The sequence below is a fragment of the Orcinus orca genome, chromosome 3 (assembly GCF_937001465.1).
Source record: "Orcinus orca chromosome 3, mOrcOrc1.1, whole genome shotgun sequence".
Taxonomy (NCBI): Eukaryota; Metazoa; Chordata; class Mammalia; order Artiodactyla; family Delphinidae; genus Orcinus; species Orcinus orca.
In genome coordinates, this window is record NC_064561.1 from 82,331,702 (window position 1) to 82,353,908 (window position 22,207).

Genomic DNA, 22,207 nt, shown 5'->3' on the forward strand with positions numbered 1-22,207 from the left:
TTAGGGTTAAGTATTGAAGTAAGGGTTAGATCAGATTATTTGAATATCAGGAAGCCTAAACTTTGGTTTTAGTTACACTAAATCTATACTGCAGAGCCTGTGATCTGCTTTTACCAAGGGAGTGTGTTGGAGGTATTGCTTCTACCCTTTATGAACTTCAGCAGGTCTTATTTTCTATGCCTTTTCAAGTCCAGTTGTTTTAAAAGCTAATTATTGATTTTTCCAAGCTGATTATACAGGGTAGCCATGGGCTTCCAAAGATGGAAATACTCCAGGGACATAGGAGGTGTCTGAGTGATCTGGTCCTTTGAGGAACCACTCTTCTAAAAGAAGAAGAGTTAAAAATCAACGTGCATGTTCTATTAGCAGTGGGACACACACAAATTGTAAAATCTGTACGTTCAAAATTATAAAACAAATATGAAAGTTAAAATAGACGATAAGTGCGTATCAGATTATCTTCTCTGCCCTATTTGTTAATGTACGGCTTTGCTTTGAAAATAAATCTATTTAGGCAGATCTAAGGACTATTATAGATTGCATTCCTCTAGTTTATGTACCCCAGCAAAGGATGGAAACTGCTGTTTATTACTATTTTAGCATCAAATCGAGTTCATCTTGGGTAGTGAAACAACTAATTGGCATTTAAAAAAATGAACTAAATACATCGAAAGCTCAAACACGAGTCAATAGACATTACTTAAAACATGTGACATAAATATTTTTATTGATCCACAAAGTCATCACTGAATATTTATATCATAAGCAATCTTCTGCTAGCTCTAATTCACTTTATATGTCCATTTGACTCAGTTAAGACACATTCTTAAATTGCGATTGTCGTGTGGAAATTACAAACCCGGTAGTGCTGCATCTTTAACACTTGGGATCATGACACTTTCAATTAAATTCAGTGCACCCTTTGACTTTAAAATTTCCATATTCCAGCTCCTAAAAGTGATGGAAAATAACAATGAAAAATTAAAACTAAAAGTGCTTTAAAGGCTTAACATATATAAATACATTAGCTTAAGTATATTAACGGTTACAGTACGATACTTGTTATTGTTAAACTTGTTATTTCATATTAACCTCTCTGGTCCTATGACCTCAGAGTCCCATTAACTTGGTTGCTGGCATTTGTCCTACAATACATTCTAAAATATTTTTGTGTTCTTGGTGGATTGCACGGTGCTGCGTTCAGAGGACTTTGACACCGGCTCTCCCCAAGAGAGGGTTAAATATTTGGGGAAGGGGAACTCTGACAATCCCTCGGCTTAAAAATGGTACTGGGACTGTTTAACGGGTTAATCTTCCTAGTATATTTATCTCCCACAAATCGATTTTTTAAAAAAATGAGACTAGCCCGAAGTGTTAACATGGTTGGCCGGGACCTCATTTTTTAAAAATTAAAAAAATTTTTTTGGAGCTGCCTAGGACCAGGTGGAAAAGCTTTGTTACTAATTCCAGGGAAGAACCTTTCACGTAGTGGTGGTTAAATGGTTGCCAGCTTTCACATTTCATTGCTTGTGGACCAGAAGCCTGGGAACAAAAGGGTTACTTGTTTCCCCACCACCGCCTTCACCCCCAGATCGATTTTTCTTATTTAATCAGCGAATAAAATGAGAGACACAAGGAAAAAAAAAAAAACACCCATTGAAAGAAGGGCAAAGTGGCGGGGGGAGAGTTGAAAGCCAGAAGGTGCAATACAGAAAATCAGTCCGGGGAGTTTGCGCTGCCGAGTCCTTGCAACACGGAATGGAAGCCGGCAAAACGCTCGCAGTCATTTCCACACAGCCAACCTCCCTTTTCTCCTCGCTACGCGCTAGTGGCTCATTTGGCTTCCCTCTGCCACCGAGCGATCACATACATTATTTCCCCCAAGATAACACAATCAAACTTATATTTACCGACATCCTCTCCTCGCAGCCTGTTTGAGATTTGTTTTAATAAATAAGTGTTTTATGTGAATGATGTAGTAATTGAAACAGGCGCACCATTTTTTTTTTTTTTCATCTTACTGCAGGAGGTTCCTCAACCCCAATCTGGTTGGAAAATAAAACGCTTTGTCTCCACAACCGCCCCCCACCGGACCCCCACCCGCTCTCAGTGTGTGTTTTATACGTGTGTATATCTCAACCCCCTACAGTAGCCAAGAGAAAGCAGCTAGCCAATGAGAGAGCCCAGTTTCATAAAAGCTGCTCTCTGATTGGCCCGATGAGAAAGGGCAATGGGAACAAAGAAAAGTCCCTTTCAGGTATAGAGGCTGAGAGCTCCTTTTGCTCCACTCCCCCTGTGTGTGTGTTGTGTTTCAGTCCTGATTTCAGTGTTGCAGAACAAGCTTGTTGTGTGTGTGCACCAGGGGAATTTTTCTTTTCTTTTTTTTAATTTGCATTTTTGTTTTTATAAAAAATACACAGGCCGGTCTGTGACATTTGATGGTCCATCTTCTTTAATAATAAATTTGTTGAAGAGATTATAATTTCCAAAATAAAGCGGCTGCAACCAAACACATTCAATGCAGTTAGAAGGAAAAGGTCAACTCGATCCAATACAGACCGTAAGTACGGTTGCGTGGTGTGTCTCTATATAGCACTTAGCGGGGACTTCATGCAGGGGAATGTGCGAGTTTTATGCATTGAAATGAGGAACTAGTTACAGGGTTTGGCTTTTGCATTGAGAACAACAATCCAAGAAGGGTGAATTTTTATTCAGTGGAGGGTGAAGCATTTGTAACTTCTTCACACAAATTAAGCTTGACTGGGCACTCGGGGTAACTTAGAGTAAACTACCTTTGGGGCTCTAACCCAAGGAGAATAAAAGTGACACAGTTACAAATCTTGATCTGGAGTGTCCATTCTCTAGCGCACCTCACCCCTCCCTCTCCTATCCTAGCTGGGAAGGACCCTCTTCCAAACTGAACCAGGAAAATGGGGGCAAGGGCAGAACAAGCCGATTTCTGTCTCTTGTCACATCTAGTGCCCATAATTTAATATTAAACAAGGGAATAGTCACCCATTACCTGTAATGGTTATAATTACCATTTTCCACCTCCTTAAAAAAGCAAGCAGCAAAAACACCATTAAGGGAAAAAAATGCCCCACCCAGCCCGAACAAACCCGCAAATAGTAACAATGGTGTGTTTATTACAGGACCTGGATTGGGAGCTAGCAAAATGTTTTTCTTTGTTTAAGACATGAGGGGGGGTCCCTAAAATCCAAGTAGCGTGGAGGTGCCCTGCCCCCCTCGCCTAGTCGTCCCTATCCCTGGCCCCTTGGCAAAGACGGCAAATTGGAGATAAGCTGAGGAAAGGTTTATAAGGTGTTTCTTTAAAACATCTGCTTTGCTCTTGTACTCATTACATTTCACTCCTTCCGAACTTCCGAGAGCCTAGATCTGCGAGAAATGTTTCACATTCATAACTTGTAGCTGCTCCCACTGCAAGGGCGGGAGTGGGGGGAGGCGGCGGGGGGGGGGAGAGTGTGTGCCGGGGGAGGGGAGAGACCTTCAGCTTTTTTTTAAAGACCAGATCAGTATTTTCTTGATACGCTTGTCACCATTTTTGTTCTCACGACAACCAATTGAGCCCTTGATCCTCACGTGATGTGAAAGGCTTGCACTGTAACAAAATCGCTCCTTTTCGATGGTTGGTTGTTGCTAACTCGCCCATCCCCCTCCCCCAGCCCCGACATTTCCAGCAAAGCGACTCTCCACTTCCAATCTATCAACAATTCATTACTGCTTTTAGCTTCCAAACGCCAGCTAATTAAAAATACTAAGCCAAGCTCTGGGGCCATCTGACTAAACACAGGAGGGGGGGTGAGAGAGGAGGAGGAGAGAAAAATAAATAAAAAGGAGACGCACCGTTTGCTGCGACTGTAAACGGGAAAAACTGTCCTGAAAAAGGTCGCCTTAAAAAAAAAATCTTTTTTTGACTCTAATTATCTAATTACCACATGACTGATCGGCTTGAACGACAGCGGATTTTTCCCCCCCTCGGGGACTATACTAGGAACTCGGTTCCTTTTTCTTAAAACAACATAAAACAGGAAAACATCACATCCTTTAGGTTTCGAAGACTGAACCAATTTTAAACGCCGTTATTTTCCCTACCCCGCCGCCCCCCGGCCCCCACCCTGAATGCTGGTATAACTGGTTTATCAGCTCACTGAATCATCTGCTCCCCTCCCCCTCCACACCTTTCTTTTTTCTCCTCTTGCTCGACTTCTCATCCCACCCTTTCCTCCACCTCCTGCTCCCTCCCTCCCCCTTCCTCCCCCATCCCCTTCCCCCTCCTTTCCTCTTAAGTTAGTTCAAGAAATCAAATCTGTCAGGACGGGCGGAAAAATGCCACTTCCCGACTAACAGGCGGAATCCAGCCCAGATTTTCAGTCCTTTCTTCTTATTCTTTCTTCCCTTTCACTAATTTATCCCGATGTTAGCACATTCTGTCTTGTTACTAGCGGACGCCTGTAGGTTTGCTACATGGGATCATTACTTACTGATCACGGTGACTCTGAAGTCTGGAACTGAAGGCGGAATGAGAAGTTGGGAAAACTTTTTTCTCTAAGCTCTCTCTTTTTTAAAAACTATTATTCTCGATGCTTGTTAAGAGGAAAAAAACCCTTTGGTGCTTCTGTTGTGAATGTGAAACATTATCTTCCAGCTGTACAGTGACACATTTTTTTAAGGAGAAAAGGACTGATCCGTTTGCCAAAAGGGGGGTGGGGAAGTGGAATAATGTTATCGAGTGATTATTCTGGCTGAGATGTGTTATTTGGTTCCTTCCTTCTTGATCATTTGGTGTTTAAGTAAAATGAGGCACAGGCTTGTTTGCCGAGTGGAGTGGGAAAGGCATTTTGATTTGCTGGCCTAATTAAAAAATGATAAAGGAGTAAAGGTAAGCAATGTCTGTGTGTGTGTGTGTGTATGTATATTTATTTATTTTTTTCCTTGACAATCAACTGTTAAAAAGGGGCTGATCCCTTTAAAAACCGTTTTAACTGATCTTTGTCAAACACACACTCATTTGCGGTCATTGAGGCCACCTTGGCGCAGATCACTTAAAGTGTATGTCTTAATCAGTTTCCCGTACAGTCAGTAGCACCATATTTAACAGATTGAGCCAGTCTGTGACCTAGGAATACGGTAGAATTGTTTAGATGTAATTTCTTTTTCTCAAAAGGCATATATTTAGCCTTTTATTTGACACTGTCTTTTCTAAAATAGAGAAATGCTCTTAAAGACGTGTGTGTATATTTCAAAAATAAAATTGTATAAACTGTTGGGGAAGAGAGGATGGGGGGGTATGTGTATGGGGGCGTTATTGGTTGTTTTTTTCTGTTCCTTACTGGGAACAAAAACCAGATTGCCCAGACAATTTGTAAAAAGAAGTAATAAAATTAGAAATGAGGAAAATTTAGCAACATCATTCTGAAACTAGCCTTAGAGAACTTCCAGGGTCTGGTCTTTTAAAAACTGCAAGATCTAGGACATGTTTAAGGATGTTTAAAGCGTGTTCCTTCCTCTTGTCCGAGTGTTCAGGCTGTGTTTCTGGGGTTGTTACCATGTGTCTGTGCTAGAAAAAAAAATCCTAAACTCTTTTTTTTTTTCCCTTAAATCTTTCTGGACTTGACTCAGATCCTTAAGATATTTTAATGCTTTTTAAAAAGTGATTATCCTTGTGTTGTTGATAAAGGGCTTTTCTTTTTTAGCTACTGTAAGATGCTTACTGTCATGGGTACGTTTTTCGGGTTTGGTTATTTTTCTTTAAACCTGATATTGGACTGTGGAGACAATACATGAGCCACCTTCCTCACCATCCTTCCCTGTACCCCTCACTGACTCCCCAGTATTAATCGTTTTTTATTCTGGTAACACCCAGACAAGAAATATTCGACTTTTCCCCCCTTCACAGGAAAAGGTGGACCTGGACTGAAGGGTGTAAACCCCCTGGACCCATTCCTGGGGCAGGAAAAAGAAGAGGAAGATTAGAAGATTTTTTTTTTTTTTTTTTTTTTTTTAAGAGAAAGCCCAGCGGAGCTAAACGAATGTCCCCTCATCTCCAAAGGAAAGTTCATCGGATTTTTATTCTAGAGAGCTCATCTTCAGGATGTCAGTGAACATTTCTACGGCAGGAAAGGGTGTGGATCCAAATACGGTTGATACTTATGACAGTGGCGATGATTGGGAAATCGGGGTTGGAAATTTAATAATTGATTTGGACGCTGATTTGGAGAAGGACAGACAGAAATTTGAAATGAATAATTCCACCAACACCACTAGCAGCAGCAACTCTAAGGATTGTGGAGGTCTGGCCTCCAGTGGGGCCGGTGCTACCGCAGCCTTAGCGGATGGCCTAAAATTTGCTTCTGTTCAGCCCTCTGCTCCCCAGGGGAATTCACACAAAGAGACCAGCAAATCAAAAGTGAAAAGGAGTAAAACTTCTAAGGATGCTAATAAATCTCTGCCTTCTGCTGCCTTGTATGGGATTCCCGAGATCAGCGGCACTGGCAAGAGGCAGGAAGTCCAAGGGCGCCCTGGAGAGGCAACTGGCATGAATTCAGCGCTGGGTCAAAGTGTGAGCGGCGGCGGCGGCGGCGGCGGCAACCCGAACAGCAATAGTACCAGCACCGGCACCTCCGCTGCCACCGCGGGAACGGCCTCCTGCGGGAAAAGCAAAGAGGAGAAGCCAGGTAAAAGCCAGAGCAGCCGAGGCGCCAAGCGGGATAAGGATGCGGGGAAATCCAGGAAGGACAAGCACGACCTGCTTCAGGGCCACCAGAATGGCAGTGGCAGCCAGGCCCCTTCCGGGGGCCTCTATGGCTTTGGGGCCAAGAGCAATGGAGGTGGCGCGAGCCCCTTCCACTGCGGGGGCACTGGGAGTGGCAGCGTCGCGGCTGCTGGGGAAGTTAGCAAAAGTGCCCCGGATTCAGGGCTCATGGGAAACTCTATGTTGGTAAAGAAGGAAGAGGAGGAGGAGGAGAGCCACAGGCGAATCAAGAAACTGAAAACTGAGAAGGTAGGATAAAGACGCCTTCCTAGATCTCCTACTTTCCTCTTTGTGTGCATTTGTGTGGGTGCGTGGTGGGTGGGGACGTGCCTCTGTGTGCCTTACACTTCGTGCTTTCTGGTTCTTTGTGAGATTTCTCTTCTGTGCATCCTTCCTGTGAACTTTTGGTATGGGGCAGCTTAACTTGGGTGCAGTGTTTAGCTCCTGCTTCTGCTGCTGCTTGTGGTGCTAGTGTTTGGGTCCCCAGGTGGGAGGGTCTGGGTGTTCCAAGTACCTTTTGCCCTGCAGAAGGGCTCTTGGCCAGTCAGCTCGTTGCGGTGTGCTTTTAACAGAAAACCTGCTCCTGTACCCACTTACCTCTTCTCCTGATTTCTCCCCCTAAGGAGAACTGTCTTCTGTTTTAATTTACACGTCCTAGTATTTCTGGTAATGTGTCCTTAGGTGCGGGGTTCACGTTGCCTCCCCGGAGAGGTATGTCGAGGATTCGAATTTGCACTCCACCCTCCACCCATTTATTTTTTCATGATATTCTCCAAGATAGTCTTGTCAAAGGATATGGTACTGTTATTGGTCCCGAATGAAACCTTGGTCTCCTAGGGTCATTGGTTTCATAACCGTGTAGCAAGAATGGAATGGTTTTGGTGAGCGCCAGGACTCTTTCCTTGTTCCCTTGCCCAGTTCTTAGCTGGAGATTTAAGAGTGTTATCACTTGGATTTCTTGCCTGACCAGGGAGCTGAAATGTTGGTAAGAAAAGTGGAATGGACTTGGTGGATTGGTGTGCTGAAAGGTGAAAACGGAGCCAAAAGATACCCGAAATACGTGTTGCATTTGAGCGGTGGGGAGCGTTGATTTAGGTAATTCGGACCCTTTTTCCCATCTTTGTCATTGTCGGAAAGTCTAGTGAGACACTGCCTTCGAAAAACTGCCCCTCGTGTTGTGCTGCTTTGTGCTGGAGGCCTAGGACTTACTGGTCCGGCAATTACTGTGCATTAAGTGATGTCCCAAGAGCTGAAGGTGCTCTGTCCACAGAGCAGGTTGGGAGTGAACCGGTGGAGTGAGTGCTGTCTCTATAAAATTAACGTTTAATTCTACAGATTGTGCCTTGCAGAAGCAAATGCGTGTCGTGTGGTTCGTGGCATGGTTGTTTGGTTATATGCTTATTAAATAATTTGATCTTTGCTCTTTCTCACTTGGTCAAAATTGTGAAGTGTCTTTGGGTGATTATTTCTGTGTACAATTTCTCACTGCTGTCTATTTAAACCTTTTTCTTTTTGCAGGAATAAAGTTTCGGTTTTATGATTTTAGAAGTCGATGAAGGTACATTAAGGTGTAGATGATGCCAAAATCGCAAAAAGCCTCTGAACGCCTGCTTCTTCTAGCCATATCCCCTTGGTCAGACAGCATTTTACACTGATGACTTTAAAGGCATTAAAAAAAATACAATCCAGGTTTCGATTCTTATGCTGAAATGTGGACTTTCACATAATTTCTGCTAAAAGGCGTTCTGAAGTCTTCTTATTAGTACAGTAGAGCATTTACTTTTGTTGCCAGTAGTCTTCAAATTGCAGTTCTAATCTGCCCTAACTATCTAGATGAATTGCCCTAATCCAGTGCTCACAATGGCTGTGGTTAAGGAGTCAGAGCCATTTGATTGGATTCACTGCTGCCTGGAATGTGGGAGGTACTGCCCTTAGCCTTTTAATCTTCCAGCCAAATGTTCACAGTCAACAATTTTGTTTAGCTGGCAATTGGAACATTTCAGTATCTCAAAGGCTGCTGTCATGGCAACTGAGATGAGAGCGTGGTGTCGGTTCTCCAGTTTTTGTGTTCTTTTCACTTTCCAGTCACACAGGAAACTGGATGAAAAATGGAAGAATTAAGTTATTCATATACATGCAACTCATCTTCAGTCAGAGGAGTATAAGTGTGATAATGTGAATTACCTAAATAAAGAGCAAACAAGTCATGATGGGTCTGGGGTGGAGGGAGGGGAGCGAGCACAGTGCATTTAGATTCATACCACTGCCAACCGTAGCTGCTGGTATGGGCACAGGGCCCCTTCAGGGATGGCTCTGAGGGGCTTGAATACTGCAGTGTGGGCCATTCTCTGTCAAGCTATGGTGCTGGCTCAGGATCTGGAAGCCTGTTCCTTCAGCTTTCCTCCCCACGCCCACTGCACCCCAGAAGGACTTCTCTTAAGAACGCTTTCCTCCTTGGCACACAGAGATGGCACTCCCTTGTACAGATGCCACCCAGGGAAGTCGCTCTAATTCCACTAACTCCTGGTTGTGTAAAATTTGACTTCAATTTAGAAAATACTTCTTAATGACAAGGAGGAGACCTCTTGAGGCGGGAAAGATTTAGTAGGACAAGCTTTACCTGGCAACATAATTCGACACCGAGGCATCCTTTGAGAAAGGTTTTTTGATGTTTTTGTACAATGTTTTAATTTCAGCCTTGTTTGATTATCTGGGTTTGTGAAGAGTAAGTGTCTTAAGAGTGAAGGTGGTTAATTTTCAGCAATCGGATGTGGCTCATGAAGGGGTCAAATGTGAAAACCAAAGGGGGGTGTAATGTGGTGTGTGTGCTTTTTTCTTTTTCTTTTTCCTGGTTGGATGGTTCCAGGAGATTCATAAGACTTGCTGTCACCGGTGAATTTTCACAGCATGCTTCTATGTCTATTTTTGGTCTGTTTATTCTGTTTCTTCACTACACAAAGTCATGTAAAACATGATAAATTGGACCTTATGAGAGGTCCAATTATGAAATTAAATCAATGAGCGTTCTAGTCCTTTATGTGGAAACCACAAGTATGTTGTAAAAGTCGCCACTCTCTTACTATGTGAACAAAATCAAAACATGCCATAATTCTAAGATACTTGAGCTGTATTTCTATAGCCCATTTTGTGGTTAAGCCACCAGTGACGTGTCTGAATAAGTAGATTTGACGGTTTGGTTTTTGGTTGTTAAAACCAAAGCACCAAAGGTGCTTCCCCACCTGCCCCCTCCTTTTCTTTTGAAGCATAATAGCCTGTATTGAGGCTCTTCTGCATGTATCCTCCTTAACCGTCTTACAGTTTTGACCTATCAGACGGAGGCATTCGGCTGGGCTAATAGTTCAATACAGTACATGGGTTTATTTGATCGCTGGGATATTCCAAAATACATACAAGAATTCTTAAAAACAGCTGAGACTTCAAATACATGTGAAGAGCATAGGAGATCTTACGGTTGGGTCTTAGGATTCTGACTCTTCAGTATGCATTTAGAAAAGAGAATGATTTGAGTAATATCATGCTGCTTTCATTAAGCTGGTCCTTAACAGCCTAAGTGTGGGCTCTACAAATGGACCTGTCTATAAAGGATATCACTCATTTTATTTTATTCTCTTGTAGAAGCCTTTTTACACTTCACTAGGGAATTCTGGCACGTTTTCTAAGTGAGTGTGATTAGTTGAAGAACATATTTTGATTAATAAGTTTTGTGGATGATATGCTTCCCCCCCAAATACAGTGCCCCCTACAAATTCTGCTTAGAGAGTGCAGTTTATCTACTGTGAAATAAAAGGGCAGAAAGGTCACTTGCTATAATTAAAGAACAAAGTCCATTGTTGTTGGACAGCAAACTGTTTTGAAAGCTACATAAGGGATTTAGCTGTTGAAAACGTTGGTAACTAAGGGTGGCTCCCGATCAGCATTGATTCAGCTCCTTTCTTTTCTATAGGCTTCCTCGGAGGATGACAGGGCTTTTGCAGTGGGTGCAGAGGGGCTGCTCTTTCCCCAACGAAGTTTTCTGTGAGACCCCGTGGAAGCTTGGAAGATTTGCATAACCAGGCACATCACTGGGTTCTGAGCACAGTATTTGTAATCTGCTGGGCTTGCTGGAGAAATTTTAAAAATTACTCAGCAACTGATCAAGATTGTGCTAAAAGAGATAAATAACGTTTAGCAACTTTTAATAACTTTGCAAATAGTCTGTAAAAAAAAAAAAAAAGAGGCGGGGAGGGATTGATTGTCCAAGTGTCATGAGGTTAAGAATGCTCTTCAAGGGAAATTGCTTGGCTGCAAGATGGTTTTAATTAGGGTGTTAGAAAGACTTATTTTTCCTAAGCAGCATTTTATAGTTAGTAAATGAAATCTATGCCGAAAGTGCGAAGCAGAAATCTCCCTAACCACAGAGGTGTTCAATAACCAGATTCAAACAACATGGAAAGAACCATCTGTTCTTCGTTTTCAGCATGAAAAACAAGGATTGAACGGCTGAGATTTGCTCCAATTTTGACTGTGTGCCTTTTTTTTAATTTAAAAAAAGTTCACCTGGTACTTCATAGCAACTCGAAATTGCTGTAATATGAGCAACACTGTGAAAACACGTGTTCCTACATTTATTTTAACCAGTTCCACTTTTATTTAAAAGATTTCCAGAAGCTCAGCCATTGAACACTTTATAATGGTTATTCAGTTCCTGCAGGCAATCACAATGAGGGGTCAGTTCTTCAAAGATCTAACTATTTAGTCAGTATCTGAATTATTCTGTCAATTTTCCCCCTGGAGGCAAGGGGGGGGCAAAGGCTCTCCCAGGCTAACTCTGGTCAGCGTTTATCCGTTAATCTAATTGTACGTGGTAGCCACACCTGGACCGATGTTTGTTCTACATAGACCTTGCTCTGGTTCAGAGCTGTTAGTCTAGGATTGTTGATCATGAGGGAAATATTCTTTTAACACTGATAACTTTGGAGTCCTTGACTTTTAGATGGTAAGCTTCTTGGCTTCTGGTTTTAGTAAGAGCCCTGGGTAAAACATTATCCGGCCTTTGTTTGAGGTCTTTTATAGAAGCTAATGACTGGGCTTGTGCCTCCCTCAGATAAATGACATTATCTCTGAGTGGGCTGACAGGAAACAGACATGTTAATGGTGAAGCTGCGGGGAGGATCTGCCCGGGTTCTGACAAAAGAGTGGAGAAGGGACCCCTGGTTGTGGTCATTAACACATAATGCATTCTTGCTCTTCCTAAGAGGCCCTTGATAATTGGAAAGCTATTTTAGCCACAAGCACTTAAATCATAAATCTACCACTCCTAGTTCCTTTGCATTCTTAAAAGTAGCAAAGTAATGTGTTTTTTGTTAACAAGTGTGTGATCTGGTTTTTAAAAATGGTGGCAGTTCTAGGCGGCGTGGTAATGACGTTTGGGAGGGCTGCACATCCCACTGCTTCTATCAGATGGGATCTCTCTTTGTCTTTCACCAGGGCTCAGTCATCCCTCTACTGTAGTAAACGAAGAAGTGGGTCCAAAAAGTAAAAAGAAATCATTTTTATACTTGAAGATGTCTCATGGAGAGGGATAGAATCTGTTTTTTCTAAGTTGGGCAAAAGATTTTGCTCAGTGATTTGAATGTAATGAAACCTGCCTTTTGAAGTGTATGTTTAAAAAGTCATGGGTATAATTGAGTTTCAATGCAGTTTAAACTCTCTGCTTCTTGAACAGAGATAATTGCCATGTTGAACACACTCTAGAGGTGTAGAAGAGGTGGAAGGATCATGTTATTCTATTCTTTAATATTAAGCACTGGAAGTTTTTCATAGTAATTACTGTAGCACAACATAGTTTTGATTGCCAGCACTCTGAACTTGCCGGTGATCTGAACATCAAGGGTTTTGCTTGAATACTAAACAGTTTATTCCTAAGTTACTTGTATCACATTCTTGTAGAACATGGAAACCAGAACTAAGGAAATACTGGGCGCTCCTTAGCAACAGCGGAGTGGAAATAACCCCTCTTCACGAGGACAGTTGTCGATAAATAATAATACCCTTTTAATCTGTACATTTAAGGTTATAGGGAAAGAGAACAGGTGAAATCTCTGACCCAGGAATGACTTCAGTCATTACAGGCTCATACAGGGATCAGACTGGTACCCTGTGTCTGGTATTTATTTCATAGGTATGTGTGTAGAAATGTTATAATGGCATATATAGCTGTTGGGTTGGGAGTGGACTGGGAGTGTTTAGTAAGTGTGGGCTTTATTCTTTTAAAAGAAGTCACCGTTGATTTTCTGTTCCACTCTGCTGCCAAGTAATTGGCCCCTTCATATCCATCCAGTTCTCTCTCCCAGCTGAAGTTTCTTTAGTGACTTCTTGCTCTCCGTAGCAAGTTCTTTTTAATTTAAGCTAAAGGTTTTGGCAGTGCGAACAAAGCCTTTGCAACTGAATGAAAGGTTGTTAAATAATTCATAGTAGATTGACCATCAGTCGGGCTGTTTGTAATGCTATTTTGAGCGCATAAAGGATATTCAAGACGGGGAGATTGGCACCTTGCTCCTAGAGCTGAGTTCTGCTAAATATCTGCTAAATTTTGGTTAGAAATACCTTTGAGAAAGTATTAAAACAGATTATAGGTTTTGCCTGAAGAACTGAAGAGATTACAAAGCGAATACTTCTTATATTTTGATAGGTCAGTGGCCTTTGAACCACCTGTATCTCATCTGGTACTCAGAAGGCTTCCCCCCTTCCCCATGAAGCTAAATGAAAATTTAGAAATATATATTTTGGTTGTAATAGAGAACTCAACGAGAAGGGTGCTTCGGTCCAAACAAATGGGTTGGAAGTGATGAATAAATACTGCTGCTGGTTTTTCAAAGCTACTCTTTCTTCTTTCTCATCCCCACCTCCCAGCCCAGTTTGATTATTATTCACTGTGACTATTCTCGCTCAACCACTGAGCTTTTTGCAACTCCTGGTAATCCTCATTCTCAGCTAGCACCTTAAGAAAAACGTGCCTACGGGGGACATTTAGGCACATTCCAATAATGCCATATGAAGGCGGCTTTCACAGTTTAAAAATACATCGATTGTATTTTGTGTTGTACATAATGATTTTAGAAAGCAGATATTTAGGTTGTGGAATTGGCTTATTATCTTAACCAGAGAGCAGATGGCATGGTGCCACAGACGTATAATTTTACTTAAAGGGACTTTTAAGGTTTTGATGTGTTTTCTTTTCCTCTTATTTCCCTGATGGCTTCTTTTTATTGAAGGGTAACTTAAGGAGACCTGGTAGCAATTTTACTGCCTTCCCCCTGACAGTTTGAAATAATAGCTTGGTCTTTGGTTGTACTGATCTTCTACCAGTCAACTTGATTCTGGTTTTTGTCATGTGGCAGTGAATTAAGAAAAAAAAAAAAGGGTTTGTAGTATGTTTTAAGAAATGGACTCTTTTATATGCTTCAATTAGCAACAGACAACAAAGTTCCAATTGGTCACACTTTCAGGAACTCCTAGAAGTGACTGTTCCTCCTTTTGATTTAAGAAAACTCCTGATTTGGTTTCTTAGGAAAGCACGTCTGGTCCTTTGGCTGCTTTAGATCCACCTTTTTTGTCTTGTGCATTAGTTCCTGCAGGTTCAAAGGTCCTTTTTGAGTTGTTCTTGGTAGGTTAGCACGCTTTCCCCATACTGGAGGGCTGTCCTTTTTTTGGTTGCTACGCCTACCACGTGTTTGAATTCACTTGGCATAAAAATACCATTTGTTTCAATGACTGGATTTTACAGTTTTACCCATTCTTCACTTAGAACATCATCAGGATGAGTTGGAAAGCATCTCTCTCTTTTTTTTTTTTAACAAAGTGCGCATAGCCAGACCAGATTACTTTTGGATTTCCTGTCACCTCCTTGGCCGATTTATGGATGGCTCATGTTAAAAGCAACAATAATGTTTGAATTGGAAGGGCTGAAGCCTCGGGTTTTCATTCTTCACGGAGAACTGTTTATTTGTGTGTGGTTCACCACAGTACATGGATAATGCTATCAAATCTGTGCTTTATTATAGGCTTATGACTAGCACAGCAGCACTTAGTTATGTGTTTCTGCGTTTCCCTTCTTTGCCAATTCTTTTGTGATGGAAATGAAATTAGAACCGAATCTTTGCAGCCAAGGAGAAAATAGGCACAACAAGTAGAAATTGTCCCTTGAGCCAGTTCAGAAGTAAGCAGTGGTGATTTAAGAAACATTTTTCTCAAAGGAAGTGAAATCCATAGGAAAAAAAGGACTCCGATTTAACTTTTCCGTGAAGATCAGTGGAAGATGAGCCGCACACTTGGACAAATGGAGGCTGTTCCAACAGAAAGGCTTTACCCCTTTATATTGTTTCACATCTGAAGTAACTGATTGAAGAGCGGTTCCCATTCCCAAACCTTTCAGCTGCTTTGAAGGTGGAATGTGAGTTCAGTAATATTGTTGGCTTCTGCTCCCCGAAGGGAACAACATGATTTGAAGACAGAGCAATTGAGCTTTTCCGCATCAAACTCCATTTGGCCAATTGTCTCCATTTACATTCCTTGCCCAAATCCTTCACCAGCCTTTCCCATGATGCCGCAGCAGATGCCAGACACTGAAGTAGAAAGCGAGCAGCTGTTTCCATTACTCCAAGGCTGTATTATCCTCCACAATCTGCTTGCTTTTTCGCTCCCCTCCCCCACTGGAAAAAAAAGAAAGAAACCTTCTCTCCCTCTGACGTTTGCCCGCTCGCTCGGGTTTATCAGCCTGCGGATTTTCTATCTTATCAGGACCACGGATTTCTCGGCAAGGCCCGGTTTATTGTTCCGCGGGGGAGCAGATGGAGGGCCCTGGGCTCCGGGGAGCGTGGCCGGGCCCGCGCGCTCCCGAAGCTGGGGGCCGTGGCGGGGGCGCGCCGCCGGGGCCGCGCCCTCCTTCCCTCCCAGGACCCGTTTATAGCCCCGAGCGCAGTAAATCTGTCAGCTCTTCACGACGCCGTCACCTCTTTCTTCATTTGCTCCGGCTTCTAGTTTGACAACGTTCCCCTGAGGCGGAATTCTAATCTGCTTCCAATTAGTTGCAAAATGTGACTGAAATTTCCACATTATGACTGCTGTTTTACTTGCACGCATACATCCAGAAACAAATTAATGCTCTTGAATATTTATTTTTTGAGCCCTTGGATTTCCTTGAAGAAGAAGAGTTTCCAACTGTTGGGAATGACTTCCAGGATTTGCATTTTCTTCTCTGGAAGCCTTCTCTACTCAGTATATTGCACAATAACCACCGTGGGGTCCCCCCCATCTCTTAATAAGCCTTTTCCAGCTTTTTCAAGATTTCTCAAAATGTGTCTGTTCAAGTTACACAGATCAATTTTTTAGTATTTCTAAAATAAAACAAGGATGTTTGCCCGAGTTTAATGGAGGGGGCCTCCTGGTGCATGTTTTAATAGAACACGAATACACACAAATTTGCTTCTAAGTATAGCTGAAATACATTTGGTCAAGGCACAAAAGACTTGTTACACACTCTTAAATACTTTCATGTGATATTCAGAAACTGAACGAATCGAGCGATTAGTTAGCCTAACAGATACAAGGACAGCATTAAAGATGTCACTATGGGCACTAATGTTATCCTACCAGTTTGTGCCTAGATCCTGAGCACACCTTCTGGCAGCTGTTGGAACTCGTGGGCTGCAGCGGACATAGTCGATGGCTTCCTGTGACTCTAGTACCCCTTATCCTACATAATCCAGTGTTACGAGAATGTCTTGGACTCTGGGTTTCGGGATGGTTCTACTTTGAGGGAGCTCAACTACTCCAACTCTCTTTCCTCCTTTTTAGTGTTTGTTTTTTTTAACAAAGATACGGATCCATCTGATTATATGTAAATATTAGAGTTGTTTGCATCTTGGCTGCTGAGAGGTCAAATTTAGCTTTATTCCTTGTCTAAAAGACTACTCTCTCCTGTACTGCAAATTTTAGTACCGAGGCAGCGGGGTCTCGGCTTTAGTATTCGCAGGAAGGTGGTGGCCTTAAAGAATGTAAACAGCCACGTTTACTGGTGTATTTTATTGTAGTGTTCAGACTTCAGCATCTTGGCAGATTGATATCAACAGTAATAATGGACTCTAAAAAGGTGTGAAGAATTTTATTGATGGTAAAGTGGTTATGTTGATCACGTTACTCTGTATTAGTTTCTAAATAACACCTTCAAATGTAAATAGATCAAGTTTTTTCTACGACGTTGTCACATATAATCATAAAAGGCCTATATTGATTGATTTATAATGTCCTTTTTTAATGTGCTGTTTTCAATCTCTACAACCAGGAGGTGGAGCATTTATTTTACTATGTTTAAAAATAAAACTTATTTTAAATTATTTATTACATGTAGGATATAAATTATTCAAATTATTTTATCAAAAAACTTTCAGCTATGCTGGAATTCCACAAAAGAAGTAGGAACGTTCTTTGTTTTGCTTCCTTTCTTTTTACTCTATGACTGGTAGTAGAAAAAATAGCGAGATTGAAATCCTTAAAAATTTAAAATGTGGGCCTTTCAGGCTGTAGAGACTTCCTGGGTTTAAAAAAAAAAAAAGAGAAAAGAGTGGCCCCATAGTGAAATGCTCACAATGGGCACGATTGTGCTAGCCCCTCAAGTCCTGGGGTTCACTAATTGCCCTTTAATGAGGTCGGTCTGCCCCAGCTTTTCCCCTACCTTGGGAGGAAAAGCACACAAGACAGTTGGAGTTCAAGTGGATCTTGCTGTATTTGCAACTTAGCATAACTGCTTTGAAGGCCCCCAGGGCGCTTAATTGGGGCTGGGCATTTTTGTTTTGGGGGAGACTACACACAGCTCCCCATTGTGTGTGTAGAAGCCACCGTGCGTCTTGGAAACATTACATGCTTTTGTTGATGGTGCATAGTTTTATAAACTCCAAATGAGCTTATTGCCTTTTAACCACTGGGATCACTAAATAGTGGAAGAACCTAGAAGTCTCTGGGTTGGGTAGCCGCCAAGCAGTTAAAAAAAAAAAAAAAAAAGAATGGTTTAATTGTAGAGCAAACCATTTGTTTACAGATTAAGATTTATTCAGTCACCAAATCCTATGGACCAGGAGGTAAAAGAATGAGGCCTTAAGGTATAGGAATTGAGTGCCCGGTGTTATGTTTTGTGATCATGCTTAGCTGTTTTTACCCATGTTTTTCACAAAAGAAGAATGAATTGTTGAATGGTGAGAACTGCTTGGCCAAGTGTACTTTTTAAGCTCTAAAGAGAGAGGGGAGGAAGGAGGAGGCAGGTTGTCATTTCTTTGCTGCCTGGTCAGGAAGCTAAAGACTTAAAGTTTCTCCACCTGAGAGGGGGACACTGGCTGTCGCTGAATTTTCCTGTTCAAATGAGGGGGACTGGTGATGGTGGCGGTAGAGGTAGGGAGTAAAAAGTAGGAAGGAGGTGTGTGGGAAAGCGGGTGGCTGGTGGAGAGCCTTTGTTAAAATGGCCCTAGACAATGCATTCTCTTAAATAATTGGGACCCTTTTACAGAAATTCCCCACTATTTCATTAGTTAGTGGCCGTGGTACTGAATAGAGAGAAACTCTCCAGCCACGGCGGCAGGGAAGTGGTATATAATTTTGGGGGGGGGGAGGAGCTATTGCCTGGCAGCCAGAATTTCAGGTTGTCTTTTTTTCCTTCCCTCCCTCCCTCCAATAGAAGAGCAGAAATCCTGGCATTTGGTCCCACTGTAGTTGTCGTCCTTTTAATCCGTTTTTGAACAAAGGGTTTAAGGACATCACTAGATCACTAGTAAAGTGCTATTTTCTAGAAGTGTCATTTTGAACACTTCCCAATTCACTGTTTTTTATTTTTGCATTAATCTTCTTGGGAATGAAACCCTTTATCTCAAAGTGCTCTTTTGTGTATAAACTGTCACCCTAATGATAACTCTGGTTACTTACAAGTATTGTTTCTACGAGATGTCTTTGTATGCTGTTTGGCCATGAAAAAGCCCATTCCTTCTGTAACATTAAAATTACTTGTTTGCTACTTGATGCACATTTGATAAATTGAATTTTCAAATATGTTAAATTGGCTTAACATGATCTTGTTTTGTTTTTCTCCTTAACTAAGTTCTGGTACTTTTATTTTGGTATGATCCTTTTGAAATGGCTTGATTTTCGAGTCTAAATCATGGCTGATAGCTTCACTTTACAAATCTTTCCTTTGGCGGGTGGTGAGTAACAGGATTATAGGAATGGGGGCGCAGAGAGGGTGTAAAGATTTAGGTGTAAATGTTTTCAGACTTGTCAAACTAGTGACTTTTTAATGTGCCGTTGTTCATTCTAGATGCTTTTCTATTAACATTTTCTATGTTAGTAAAGAAAGAGACTGGATTTTATTCTGTGAGCATCCAACATAATTTTTCAAACTTTTAAAAAAATTTATTCAAGTATAGTTGATTTACAATGTTGTGTTAATTTCCACTGTGTAGCAAAGTGACTCAGAGATATATATATATACACACACACACACACACATTCTTTCTCATTCTTTTCCATTATGGTTTATCACAGGATGTTGAATATAGTTCCCTGTGTTATAAAACTTCAAACTTTTAAATCTCGTAAAATTCAGCACTGTCATAGTCACTAAGTAGACTGAATTTGTGTAAATACATTTTTTAAAAATCATGTTTTACCAAAGAGGTAAATCCCTGCAAAGGCCACCTAAATTTGATTTCTTTGGGTGTAGTTTGACTGATGATACGTGCTCAACCTAGGTTTACTTAGGAAACCAAAACAAAAATGCAAAGATAAAGAAACATAGCTCATGTTAATATTTATGACAGCCTAGAGGCTTTGCAAGATTGAAATCTCTTTGCAGTTTTAATCCCCCCTGGAAAGAAAGGTTCCCCAACCCCCCACCGCCCCAGATTGTTAGTGCCTCCACAGTGTGAATGCTTCTCTGAGGGTTTTAAAAAGCACCTAAACATACCCTGTATTTCAGTGAGTTTGGTCTGTGTTCACGTGTACATAGAGAATGGGGAAGCGGTGCTGAGCTTCCTGCCTTATTAACAAGGGTTCTCTTTTGTCTGATTCCTCCTCTCTAACCTGTTCTGTATACTATTTTAATTGGTTGTTTTTTCTTGTCCATATAAAATGTGAAAGGAAACATGCTAACCTTTTTAAGATGCTCTGAAAATGACTTTTATAAACCTGCTTACACCAAAGTCAGGTACTTTCTATTTTAGCTCACATGAAAGGCTTAAAGTCTCCTTTGAAAGGCTAACATACGAATCTATAAGCCTGCTATAAATTCATTTACCTTATTTCCTTGTAAAAACCAGTGTTTTCTACTTACCTGGAGTTGTTAGTACAGCTGCGGAGTTACTTCCCGCAGATACTCCTGTCCAGTCTTAGGTGGATGGAAGTTCTGTACCATCTACAACTCTTTACCTGTGACGGGCTGATGACACAAAATCACTTGCCCTTGTTGGATTTCAGCTGAAAACTTAAACACATTGAATTTTCCTTTTCTGACACATAGTGAAATCTGAAGAGATTTGTAGACTTTCATACTTGAAAAAATCTAGAAAATGCCCAGTGTATTCAAATCACATTTTTACTGGTGTTCAACATGTAGATACAGTTCTCTTTAAATTACCTCTGAATTTGGTGAGCAGCTTGTCAGCACACACTAGTAGTAGTAGGAAGTTTAATGGTGGAGGAAACATATACCTGTTTATCTTTTGCCTGGAAAATAAATTCTGCAGGGTTTTTGAAGAATTTCATTTTGGCTTGTTTGTAACTCACTCAGGGCTCTGAAGAGTAATACTCACTCTACAAATATTCTGTGCGATGTGGTCTGGTCGCCTCCATGTTATTTGAGCCTGGATGTGCGTGCATAATTGGAGAGATTATTGGAGAGAGAGTGTTTTGCTGTGGTAGATGTGGTTTAAATCCTAGCACTGAGCATAGCATTTACTTTCTCAGCTTACCCACAAAATCTGTGACTAATTTAGTGAATGTGAAGATTTTAGTCCAGATGGTTAGGTTTAATTGTAAAAACTGGAAAGATTTCAAAGTACCCTTTGGGGGAGTGCGGGAAACAACAACTAAACAACAAAAGAGAAGGAGAAGTAAGTCACTAAATATAGCATATTTGTATATTACACATTTATAAAACACACACCCACACCCACATATATATATATGTCTGTATATACAGTCAAGGAAAAGCTTGAAGAAGTTTTTATAGCAGTCAGCAAGAACAGCTAGGATCAAGAAGATAAGTGATTTTTAATGTTTAATGATTTAGTATGTTCTTTTTCAAGTGTTTCCTACTATTTGTGTGTTTGGCCTTTCCTGGGCTCAAAATAGGTTTCCTCTCAAGCGTGTTAAGAAGGTACCACTTTCCTGTCACCCTCTATTCTTGGTTAAAGAGTGTTGGCAATTACCTCATCGAGAGTTCGGGAAATACCACTCTTGCCCAGGCCTTGGCCTGTGCCCCCTCACTGTGGTGCTCTCTGAGGCTTGTGCCAGCCTGTTCTTCTGCAGCTGTGAAGCTCAAAGAGGGAGTAAGCTTGCAGAAAGGGGCTGATGATTAGTTAGGTGGTGATTAGTGCTATGGAGGGACCAGCCTCCTTTTCAGCATCATGTATTCTGAACAGCTCTTGTGCCAGCATGAGTACAGTCATCTGAGCGGCTGCTTTGAAAGTTGCTCAAGACCTTCTTCTGGCTGCTTCCTATTCAGATCAGACCTTAAAGGATAGAAATTGTCCCCTTCGCTTATTGTAGTTGGGATACCACTGACCTAAAGTCTTGGGCCAATAAATTAGCTTTGAAGTTGGTAAGCTAATAGGGCTCTAGAGTGGACTTGCTTTGTACTACCTGGAATTAAAAGGAGAGATGGGGGGAAGGAGAGAAAGTTATCAAGGGGCAGGAGAAGGTTAGACCATGGGGCTATTGATAAGATCTACTTGGTTCAAGTAGAATGGCTGGGATTCATGGAACAGTGATCTACGAGGCAAGCAAATGGAAATATGCCCAAATACATAATGCATGCGTACATATATGTGTGTGTGTGTGTGTGTGTGTGTGTGTGTGTATACACACACACACAGATTTCATAATATTCAGGAAATGTAGAGAGAGATGAGTTCAATTTGTATGTTTTTATTTACTGTGTATCCAGTGCTTTAACATTTGATTATTGAGCTCTCAGCATTGAAAAATGGCACAAGGAACAAGCGTGAGGTTGTCTTTCACGGTAAGGAAGATAAGCAGAAGGCCAGCTGTGTGAGGCTAATGATTTTCAGATTATGGAAAACCTGTGTAATACAGGCCAAGAGAAGGCGCTTCCTGAAGAGAAGTAAGTGTAGATCTTCAAGGCTATTATTGGGAGCATGGGAGAGCAAGATAAAC

At 41.5% G+C, this 22,207-nt stretch overlaps 1 protein-coding gene across 6 annotated transcripts in view; it reads left to right on the forward strand.

Annotated features, from left to right (window-relative positions):
* Positions 1-2,283: 2,283 nt before the first annotated feature.
* The window catches only part of ZNF608 (zinc finger protein 608), a 106,898-nt gene continuing 86,974 nt past the window's right edge, over positions 2,284-22,207 (forward strand). For 2 of the 6 annotated variants that reach the window (XM_049707168.1, XM_049707166.1), the window contains exons 1-2: positions 4,307-4,900; positions 5,918-7,021. In XM_049707168.1, the coding sequence (XP_049563125.1) occupies positions 6,113-7,021 (909 nt within the window). In that variant the 5' untranslated portion in view covers positions 4,307-4,900; positions 5,918-6,112. Of the gene's footprint in view, positions 2,561-4,303; positions 4,901-5,917; positions 7,022-22,207 lie in introns of those variants that run through there. The other 4 variants (XM_049707167.1, XM_049707170.1, XM_049707169.1 and 1 more) reach the window with 4 other exon arrangements.